We start from the raw sequence: 12061 nt of genomic DNA on the forward strand, positions 1-12061 counted from the left end.
TTATTATGAAAGGTAAAATATATTTTTTATATATATATATATATATATATATATATATATATATATATATATATATATATATATATATATATATATATATATATATATATATATATATATATATATATATATATATATATATATATATAGTGTTATAGTATTTTGGAGTCCCTTACAATTTAGTAATTTGCAGAATGATATGCTAACCCTCTAACATCTGTTAATAAAGCCGACTTGCATGTACGAATTTCATACGGTTCGCTGTGAACTGGCCAAAACTCAGTGGGTGGCCCTGTCATCACCTACCACCAGACATATCTAGATCTCCAGCTTAAAGCAAACTTGTTAGCACCATCATAACTGCAAACTGTATGGAAGCACACAAGGCAGAAGTGTAAAATATTAATCTGTAGGAAATGGGGGCTACTATTACTGAGACCACTTCTTGACATCAGGTGACCTCTGACCCCTGCAACTCTAAGGCTGGGTTCACATGTGTGTGGACTTGGTACCCAGCATGGGGTCTCGTACATCCCCGTTTACCAGTTCAGGTGCGAATCGGGTCCGAATTCTTGCCTGAATTCGCACCTGACCCAGACCTAAACACGCACAGGACCCATTTGGAATGCGGACCACAGCCACCCCGGACCTGTGCAAGCCGGGCACACTCACATCTCATGCAAATTGGATACGGAGAAACGAAGCAAAATCCCACATATGTGAAGGCCGCCTAAAGTGTCATGCTTAAAGTAAGTGAAAATAGCACAGGACAGAAGCACTTTTTCAAAGCTGCCAATATACACACAAAGTATGCTAGCGACACTTGGTGCCATTTACAATGGTGGACTCTTTTCAGGGTATTCACTGCAGCATCAGCAATAGCAAGATAGGAGTTTTCCTTCCCAGAGCACAAGAAATTAAAATTTTCCAGGTAACGTTTAAGTATACAATTTGTGTCACAAGCTTAACACCTGTCTGTCCAAAACACATTTCAGTGTATGGAACCTAGCACTATTTTTTGTACATATACAGAAATGATGTATAAAATAAAAAGACAAATACACAAATGCTGTTGTACGCCATACTAATTTCTCCATTTCCAAGGAACCTAGGAATGCTGACATCTTGAACCCGGAAATGAGCTAGTTTATACACAAAGCAGGAAAGGGAAGCCAGTAAAAGTTGGTCAGGAAACTATAGACAAAACGGTAATCCTAAACGAAACCCTACATGGTTGATAGATACTCACCAGTTTAATAGCCACATATTCATTGGTGTAAAGATTCTTACCTGTAGCAGGGATGGAAAAAAAGTTATAGTTCTAATATAGATCTATGCACAGGCAGCAGCTACAAAAAACAATTAAAAATCAGTTCTTTAGACATTTAACCACTTGCAGGCAATTATCACTTTAGCAGCATGCTGAATTCTGTGTACTGCAAATTAGGTAATTGCTAATGGGAGATTTAACCAAGATAATAAGGTGTCCTAATTTACACAGGTGAAAATTAAAATAAAGTGCGTTTGTACCAAAGTAAAATATATATTTCATATTTATATATTTTTTTACATGTGTAACATTTTAAAAAGTAGAATATCATTTTTTTTTTTTTACAGACGCAACCAGCACATGGGCTTTTGGAGGAGACCGTCTACTGACTATGGGCCCTGGCTTTTGAGGGGGCTCTATTCTTGGGAGGCGTGCGCCTGGGGGACCATTGGTGTGGTTTTGCTTCAGATGCAGGGTTGTCTCCCCGAAACACACAGACTCAGAGTCTAGGTCCGGGGTACAGACAAGGGTCCTTTGTGCCCAAACCAGCAATGACTGCTTTCGACAGACTCAGAGGAGATGTTCATATAACGAATTCAAAGCAACCCGATACTGGAGTCACCTGCAATAGTCTGTTTATTAAGGTGGTATGTGTTTATTGTTAAATAGGTCTCTCCCATTGTGTGCCTCCTAGGTGTGCATTCCCATTGCCAATTGAGTCACCTAATGTTTCTATAGGTCTGCTCATCTCCTGGAGATGCAATTAATATTGACCACTTTACCTGGTTATCGAATCATTGCAGGATGTTGTGTTTATTTTTATAAAAATGTGTAATGTATTTTGTGTATTCAGGTTTGTGGGCTGGGTGGCAAAACAGTCTGTGCACCTAGGTATGTTTAAGTAACTAGTTGTCAATTAGTTTGTTAATTAACAGGATTAGTGACCGCCCAGGCGCCCACTGTAGATATACTGTGGCAGGGCGGCCGCTCTGTGCCAGATAACGCATCTTGTATGTAATCTGACACTTCCGTGTCTGGGGTGCGAGCGCCACCCGCTCCTGCTGTGATTGGACAGCCAATCAGCGTTCCGGGGGACGCGACGTCCGCCAACCGTTCTGGAGAGACAAGGCAGATGGCCATTCTGGGAGAGGGAAATGTGCTGATCCTGTGTTCCTGCCAAGCAGGAACATAGACATATACATTCCCGCAGTCAAAGCACCACCGACACAGTTAGGAATCACTCCCAAGGAACATATTTAACCCCTTCCCTGCCAGTGTCATTAGCATAGCAACACTGCATATTTTCTTTAGCACTGATCACTGTATTAGCGTCACTGGTCCCCAAAAAGTGTGCGACTTGTGCGCTGTAATATCGCAATCCCACTATAAGTCGCTGATCGCCACCATTATCAGTAAAGAAAAAAAATTAAATGCACCAACATTTTTAGACGTTATAACTTGTGTGCGTAAACCAATCAATATATGCTTCTTGGAATTTTTTTTTACCAAAAATATGTAGCAGAATACATATTGACCTAAATTGACAAAAACTGGATTTTTTTTTAAATGTTACTGGAAATGTTCTATAGCAGAAAAAATACAAAGGTTATTCGGATGCAGCGTTGCATGACTGTGCAATTGTCAAAGTAACGCAGTTCCGTTTTGGGGAGGGGGGGTCAAATCTACCAGAGTTGAAGTGGTTAAATCACTGTCAGCTATTAGACGCTAGATGTGGATTAGCATACTGTATGTTGGCTGTTAGTTAACCATGTTAATTATATTCTGGTTTGTATTGTTAGGGTAATGTTATCAGGCCCTACCTTATGTGTGCTATATACAGTGCATTTAGAAAGTATTCAAAGCGCTTCACTTTTTCCACATTTCATGTTACAGCCCCATCTCAAAATGTATTAAAATTCATTATTTTCCTCAAAATTCTACAAACAAGGCCCCTTGACAACAACGTCTAAGAGGTTTGTTATAAAAAAAAAAAAAAAAAAAAAAAATTCAAAGATTTCAAAGTGTTAAAAATCCAAGGTACATAAGCCTTCACTCAATACTTTGTTGAAGCACCTTTGGCACCAAAATTACAGGCGTTATTTTTGAGAGTGTTGCTAAAAAGCTTGGCACACCTATTTTTTGGTCAGTTTAACCCAATCTTCTTTGCAGGACCTCTCGAGCTCCATCAGGTTGAATAAGGAAGTGTTGGTGTACAGCCATTTTCAGATCTCTCCAGAGATGTTCAAGTCAGGGCTCTGGCTGCACCATAAGGACATTGACAGGGTTGCCCCATAGCCACTCCTTTGTTATCTTGGCTGTGCGTTTAGGGCCGTTGTCCTGAAAGAACAACCTTTGCGCCAATCTGAGGTCCAGAGCAGGTTTTCATTAGGGATGTCTCTGTACATTGCTGCATTCATCCTCCATCCCGACTAGTCTCCTAGTTTCTGCCGCTGAAAAACAGCCCCTCAGCATGAGGCCGTCACCACCATGCTTCACTGTAGGGATGCGATTGGCCAGGTGATAAGCATTGCCTGGTTTCCTTCAGACAGGACGCTTGCAATTCAGGCCAAAGAGTTACATTTTCGTTTCTCATGGTCCTTCAGGTGCCTTTTGGCAAACTCCAGTTGGGCTGTCATGTGTCTTACCGAGGATTGGCTTCCGTCTGGCCACTCTACCATACAGGTCTGATTGGGGGGGAGTGCTGCAGAGACTGATCTTCCAGGAGGTTATCCTCTTTGCAGAGAAATGCTGGAGCTCTGTCAGCTTTCCTATCGGATTCTTGGTCACCTCCCTTACTAAGGCCCTGATCGCTCAGTTTTGCCGGGCGGCCCACTCTAGGAAGAGTCCTGGTGGTTCCAAACATCTTCCATTTACTGATGGAGGCCACTGTGCTTATTGGGACCTTCAATGCTGCAAAAATGTTTCTGTACCCTTCGTAGGGTTGCCACCTCATCCCTTTAACCCCAAAACACATTAAACAGTTTTTTTGGCCAATTAAGGTGGCAATTAAAACATTGAAATGCCTTATCTGCATTAAAATTAGCCTCAGAACCTATGTAATCCATGTGTGTTCAGGTTTAAAGGGATGAGGTGGCAACCCTGAACCCTTCCCCAGATCAGTGCCTCAAAACAACCGTCTGATGTCTACAGACAATTCCTTGAACTTCATGGCTCGGTTTGTGCTCTCACATGCACGGTTAACTGTGGGACCTTATATGGACAGGTGTGTGCCTTTCCAAATCAACTACATTTTCTACAGGTAGACTAATCCAGTTGTAGAAACATTTTGAGGGCGATTAGTGGAAACAAAATGCATCTGAGCTCATGGTACATTGGATTTTTTATTTTTAAGAAATTTGCAAAGATTTTAAACAAACTTTGTTCACGTTGTCATTATGGGGTATTGTTTGTCGAATTTAAATCCATTTTGGAATAAGGCTCTAACATAACAAAATGTGGGAAAAGTGAAGCAATGTGAATACTTTCCAGAAGCACTGTATTCTGAGTGAATTTACAATAAAGAGTGCTACTTCCAGCTTGCACCATAGCTAGTGTCCAGTATCATGAGTGCAATATTCAGCTATATCATCTGGATCCTGGGTGCAGACTGGAGGAAGCTGCATCTTGATGGAGGCACCCAAGTTGTTCAAAACATGGACCCACAGTCACCCGCAATGAAAAGTGTGCTGAATGCGTGCAGCTGAAACAAAGTGATACAGCAACTTGTCGCCCTCTTACGTCCCCCTTCACCATTACAGGCACTGATAATGGTGGGGAAGCCGTCATGTAATGCCCTGGGCCATGTGACTAGGCCAAGGCCCTTCAATTGGCTGCTAGGCAAAGGAGCAGGTCAAGTTTATGAAGTTCATTAGCATTTTGTTTTTGGGCTTTTTTTGTTTGTTTAATGAGTAGGTAGGTGCTCATTGTCTGTACCTTAAATGTTCAATGTCAATTTTGATTGGAGTATCTTTAACCGCTTGCTGACCAGCATGCATATATAAACATCCTGGGCAGCAAGTGTTTATATCATGATCATGACACCAACCAAGTAAAAAAAACACACCCCTGCGATTACACGCAAACATGGGCCCAGCACACATCTAAATGATTGCACCACATGTGAGGTATCGCCCGTAAATGTCAGAATGAAAGCAATAATTCTAGCACATTAGCTCATGTTGAACTTTAAACTGATAACCTTTTAAGGCTGAAAGGGTCGCCTATGGACAATGCCAGGTAAAAAATGTGTCGTAATTTCCCCAGGCGTGTGCCATTTTAAATCTTGAAAATGTTTATTTACTACAGACACACACAGTGCCCTGAAAAAGTATTCATATCCCTTAAAATTGTCCAGATTTTGTCAGTTACAACCAAAAACGTAAATGTATTTTATTGGGATTTTATGTGACAGACCAACACAAAGTGGCACATAATTGTGAAGTGGAAGCAAAAATGATGAATAATGCAAAAATGGTATGGTGTGCATTTGTATTCAGCCCCCGAGTCAATACTTTGTAGAACCATTTTTGCTGCAATTACAGCTACAATTCTTTTTGGGGATGTCTCTACGAGCTTTGCACATCTAGAGAGCGACATTTTGCCCATTCTTTGCAAAATAGCTCAAGCTCTGTCAGACTAGATGGAGAGCGTCTGAACAGCAATTTTCAAGTCTTGTCACAGATTCTCAATTGGATTTAGGTCTAGACTTTGACTGGGCTAGTTAACACATGAATATGCTTTGATCTAAACGATTCCATTGTAGCTCTGGCTGTATGTTTAGGGTCGTTATCCTGCGGGAAGGTAAACCTCCGCCAAAATCTCAAGTCTTTTGCAGACTAACAGGTTTTCGTCTAAGATTGCACTGTACTTAATCCATCTTCCCATCAACTGACCAGCTTCCCTGTACCTCCTGAAGAAAAGCATCCCCACAACATGATCCGGCACCACGTTTCACAGTGGGGATGGTGTGTTCAGGATGATGTGCAGCGTTAGTTTTCCGCCACACATGGCAAAAAATAAAAAACTTAAATTTTGGTCTCATCTGACCAGACAACCTTTTACATGTTTGCCATGTCCCCCACATGGCTTCGCAAACTGCGAAACAGGGCTTCTTATGGCTCTTCAACAATGGCTTTCTTCTTGCCACTCTTCCATAGAGGCCAGATTTGTGGAGTGCACGACTAATAGTTGTCCTGTGGACAGATTCTCCCACCCGAGCTGTGGATCTCTGCAGCTCCTCCAGAGCTACCATAGGCCTTTTTGCCACTTCTGATTAATGCTCTCTTTGCCCGGCTTGTCAGTTTACGTAGACGGCCATGTCTTGGTAGGTCTGCAGTTGTAAATACTCTTTCCATTTTCCGATGATAGATTGAACAGTGCTCCGTGAGATGTTCAAAGCTTGGGATATTTTTATAAGCCAACCCTGCTTTAAAACTTCCATCACTTTATTCTTGACCTGTCTGGTGTGTTCCTTGGCCTTCATGATGCGGTTTGTTGGTCAATTTTCTCCAACAAACCTGAGGGCTTTACAGAACAGCTGTATTTATACTGGAGATTAAATTACGCACAGGTGGACTCCATTTACTAATCAGGAGACAACTGATGGCAATTGGTTCCACTAGATTTTAGTTAGAGGTAGCAGAATAAAAGGGTGCTGAAAACAAATGCGCGCCACCCTTTTCTTAGATTTATAAAAAAAATATTAAAGCCATCCATCATTTTCCTTAAACTTCACAATTATGTGCCGCTTTGTGTTGGTGTTGCATAAAATCTCAATAAAATAAATACATTTACGTCTTTGGTTATAACATGACAAAATGTGTAAAATTTCAAGGGGTGTGAATACTTTTTCAAGGCACTGTATATACACTAGATTACCAAAAGTATTGGAACGCCTGCCTTTACACACACATCCCACTCTTACGCCGTAGGCTTCAACATAGAGTTGGCTCACATGTTGCAGCTATAACAGCTTCCACTCTTCTGGAAAGGCTGTCCTATGTTTAGGAGCATGTCTATGGGAATGTTTGACCATAGTGCCAGAAGCGCATTTGTGAGGTCAGACACGGACGTAGACAAGGCCCGGCTTGCAGTCTCTGCTCCAATTCATCTCAAAGGTGTTCGATCAGGTTGGAGGTCAGGTTCGTTCACCCAAAACTTGCTCATTCACATCCACAAAGTTGGGAACATGAAATTGGTATGCCGACACCTTAAGTGTTCTTCGCTAGAATGAAGGGGCCAAACCCAACCTCAAATCCTGAAAAAACAACCCCACCATAATCCCCCTTCCACCAAATGATTTGCACCAGTGCACAAAGCAAAGTCCATTAAGACATGGATGAGCGTGTTTGGGGTAGAGGAACTTGACTGGCCTGCACAGAGTGCTGATCTCAATAAAAATTGCAACAACCACTATTTTATTCTCCAGGACCTGCTTTCATAAAAAATATGTTGGGGGGGGTTCCATTTCTAGCACAATTAATTTTTTTTAAAACGCAAATTTTACCATGTGAACAAAAGAATTGCCCCAATAGGAAAGCAGTTAAAGCTGCTCAATTTTGACTGGAGTATACCTCTGACTCTGCCGCTGGATATAAATGCATGGGTTGATATTCGAACTAGCAAGATTGCTGTAAACAGAATCTGCTGATAATCAGCCAATTTGTTAAGAGCAAACTTCCACTGTATAACAGTGATCAAGCTGGAATCCTGCTCTATCGGCAGGGATAATGTGTTGAAATCTGGGCTTGTTCCTTAAGCGCTAGAATAAATATTTGATAGCTGTCAACATCTAAAAAGGCAATACCAGCCCTGGGTAAGCAACCTGTTCAGCACTGCACTAACTCAGAATGACAAAAAGGTACTATTAACATTTGTGCAACATATTAAAATTATATATATATATATATATCACACACACACACACACACACACACACAATACATATATATTATATACACACACACACCACACACACACACCTCTGCAGAAAGAATTTACAGTTAAGGAAAAATAATTTTGCAAAACATTTTAAAGTTGCCCTTTGCATAGTTATACTGAAAAACATAGGGAGGTGGTGCGATAGAAGCTCCAGAATTATTTAATGTACAGCAATTGCATTTAGGTCTGAAGAGGTGGATCTAGTTTGGAAAAATCTGTTTGTGTCTCATCTCTGGTAAGCAAGTCTCACGGGAATGATTTTTAGCCAATTCATGCTGTAAGCTTGCAAAGTGTCTGTAAAGGATTTTCCCTTCCTTAATGCTCCTTTAGCTATGAGCAGGTTATACTGGGTATGCCCTGAAAGGAAAAAGCACATCACTACATGGTTCATTGATTAGGTGTAATCAGTCATGCGCACCGTGTCAAGAAGGCGGCTTCACACCTGGTGCTTGGATGTGGAGTGGCCTACGCAGTACAGTTTCTGCATGTGCATTACTGACTGTATACACTGCTGATGTTCGGGGCATGCAGTTGCACTTCATGTACTTGTGCATGAGAGCTAAATACACAGAATGCGTTACTGCTCCACATGGGTCAAATTACTATGGAACATTTACTGCATACTCCATAAACTTTTTCCTAGACAATCTACTAGGATTTGCGGAAGTTGGTCAGCGTTGGTCAGTTTTTAAGTCACATGATTCCAAAGTATTAGATCAGGGTTTGACAAATTTGCTTGGAATCTAGGAGCCAGCTAAAAAAGTTAGGAGCCAGAAAACGCGCCCCCGTCCCGACGAGCTAGCGCGCAGAAGCGAATGCATACGTGAGTAGCGCCCGCATATGTAAACTGTATTCAAACCACAAGTGAGGTATCGCCGCGATCGTTAGAGCGAGAGCAATAATTTTAGCTCTACACCTTCTCTGTAACTCAAAACATGCAACCTGTAGATTTTTTTTAAACGTCACCTATGGAGATTTTAAAGGGTAAAAGTTTGTCGGCATTCCACGAGCGGACGCAATTTTGAAGCGTGACATGTTGGGCATCAATTTACTCGGCGTAACATTATCTTTCACAATATAAAAACAAAGTTGGGATAACTTTACTGTTGTCTTATTTTTTTAATTAAAAAAAAACTATTTTTTCCCAAAAAAGTGCGCTTGTAAGACCGCTGCGCAAATACGGCGTGACAGAAAGTATTGCAACGATTGCTATTTTATTCTCTAGGGTGTTCGAATAAAAAAAATATATATAATGTTTGGGGGTTCTAGTTAGAGGGAAGGAGATGGCAGTGAAAATAGTGAAAATAGTGAAAAATTTACACTTTTAGAATAGCTGTTTAACTTGTAATGCCAACAGCCACCACCAGATGGCGCCAGCATACAGAAGGACACAGAGGGACTTCACAAGGCCGCAAAGCCGCCGCAATTACCGGCCATCGCGGGCGCGGCGGAGGTTGGGGCGCACGGAGACACAGGATCCTGTGCCTCCGTGCGCCCCCAACTCCCCCAAAGCTGTGGCCTTAATTACCGGCCGCGGGCGCCAGGTCACAATTTCTTGTTGTAATTGCGACCTGGCGCCCGGGGATTGTCGACCCCTGTATTAGAACAGCTCATTTAGGAAATATGAATGAGAAATGGGTTACGTTTGTGCTCCAGGAATAAATGTCACTTAACATATTTATATGTACAGCTGCTGTGATGGGTGGGGAGAGAACAGAATATGCCAGTGCAAATTCCCATTGTTGCTGGCTTCTAAACTTTTGGGAGAGTGCCCTATGTGTGTACCAATATACTTATTTTGTGTGTCACATTTGCAGGCTTTCAAAACCCAGATACCTTTTATTCTGTCTCTGAATAGCAGGTTAACAAAAAAAAAAAAAAATGTTTGAAAGTAATTGTAAATGATTCCGTTTTAAATTGAAAAGAAAAGGCAAAACATGTGTATAGATATTAAAGGGGTTGTAAATGCTCTTTTTAAGAGCAAACGTGTCGTACTTACCTCCACTGTACGGTTCGTTTTGCACAGAGTGGCCCCGATACACCTTTTCTGGGGTTCCCCCGGCGGCGCCATTAGCTCCTCCCCACACCGGTAAACCCCCCTAGGAGAAGCACTCTCCCTGGGGGCTACGGGCACGCTCCCGAGTGTGGCTTTTGCGTCTAAACACAGAATGCCGGACTCGACCCCGGAAGCCAATGGCTGCGCTGCTATTAATCTATCCATTCAAGAGACAAGACAACTGGCAGAGCGTGTTTCCACCGTGGGAACAAACAGGCTCAGGTGAGTAATACCGGGGGGGCTAGTCAGTGTCAGAAGATTTTTCACCTTAATGCATAAAATGCATCAAGGTGTAAAAACATGAGGGTTTACAATCCTTTTAAAAACAATTATAAATACATTTGTAATCCCTTTATTTATAAAAAAGTGATGGCATTCCCTCTGTTCTCAGCTGCATAAGATCTGGGGGGGGGGGGGGGGCAGCAGCACACAAAGCTTTCCAATGAAAATCTGTGCAGGGGGGGTATGTCAGGACCTAGCACAGCTAGAGAATTGACCATAGTGAGCTATCCTGCCTAGTGTGGTCAGTTTTAATTAGGAAAGCAGAGGGACTGCCAGGAACACCAGGGATTTCACACACAAAAAAAAAAACACACACCACTCACACAGCATACATGGTACACCAGGCACATATCAGGAATTTGAAATGCTGGGGTAAAACACTTTAACCTTACCTAGCCGTAGCTCCCCAAAGTTTCCACAGCCAATCTTCTTTCCCACCCTAAAGTTGGGTCCCACCATAAGGACCCCTGAGGAGGTGGTCGAGCTGGATGGCCGGGAGCTATGGCCGGTCCGCACTGGCAAAGCTTTGGCTGCTCGTGGCCTGTCATCCTTCTCCCTGTTGCTATGGTCCATGTTCCTATACCATAAGAGCCAGGCCTAGGGATCCCAGCAGATGCTAAGGGATTCCCAATCAACAAACCCACAAATACAAGGGGGCCTTAATAATATCCAGCCGAGAATCCTCAGGGGCCAAAACGACGGATCACATCACCGCACAGTGCTGCCAAGGTATCATTTCACCACCAATTGGCAAGTCCATGATGAAGTTTTCCCATGGTATCCAACAGAAAGTTTCCTAAAGCAGAGACAAAAAAAAAAAAAAAAAAAGTCAAATGAGTTAACAAAATGCACAGAAACACCACCACAGCAGAGAATGTTAGGTGATAAGTGGAACATAAGTTACATATACAAGTGGCTTGTAGAAAGGCAATGGGGTAATTTCGTGAAGGCAGTTCTCTTTGCCAAGTTAAGGTGGTTCTAAAAGCCCCCCCAAATACTTCCCTGAGCCCATCTCGTTCCAGCAAATGTTGTATAAGAGACTAAGCTATCCAGGGCTTTACCTTGCCATTGGCTGAGATAGCAGTGTGCGCCATCGACTCCCGCTGCTATTAAAGCATGTGAGGGAATCAGAATAGAAGGGCGAGGCCAGACTGTGGCTCCGTGTATAAATGGACAAGGAGCAGCAGCTGGGCAAGCAGTTTGCTGTGGAGGCACAAGGCAGGAGGGAGGGGCCAAAAGTGCCAGTGAGGGACCCCAAGAGGAAAATCGGTGCAAAACCACTGCACAGAGCAGGTACGACTTGAGCAAAAAGACTTTAGCATCACTTTAAATGTTAGCCAATAAGGTGATGCTGTGGTCACTTTAGAAGCCACACCCTACTTTCTACCTATCCCCACCCCCCTGAGGGGAGGAGGGGGCAATCCCAGAGTGAATTCTTTTCATTTTAAAAATTTCTCTCAAGCACAATTGAGAATTGATAGCTTTATTTAAATTTACCAACATTAACTTTGGGA

The 12061-nt window shown here is 42.4% G+C and overlaps 1 protein-coding gene across 10 annotated transcripts in view; it reads right to left on the reverse strand.

The window, feature by feature from the left end:
• The window catches only part of CSNK1G1 (casein kinase 1 gamma 1), a 135365-nt gene that overhangs the window by 71578 nt on the left and 51726 nt on the right, over nucleotides 1-12061 (reverse strand). For all 10 annotated transcript variants that reach the window (XM_040342927.1, XM_040342932.1, XM_040342928.1 and 7 more), the window contains exons 2-3: nucleotides 10940-11343; nucleotides 1250-1290 (exon numbers count right to left, since the gene is read on the reverse strand). In XM_040342927.1, the coding sequence (XP_040198861.1) occupies nucleotides 1250-1290; nucleotides 10940-11120 (222 nt within the window). In that variant the 5' untranslated portion in view covers nucleotides 11121-11343. The remainder of the gene's footprint in view (nucleotides 1-1249; nucleotides 1291-10939; nucleotides 11344-12061) is intronic.

Source organism: Rana temporaria, chromosome 3 (genome assembly GCF_905171775.1).
Source record: "Rana temporaria chromosome 3, aRanTem1.1, whole genome shotgun sequence".
NCBI lineage: Eukaryota > Metazoa > Chordata > Amphibia > Anura > Ranidae > Rana > Rana temporaria.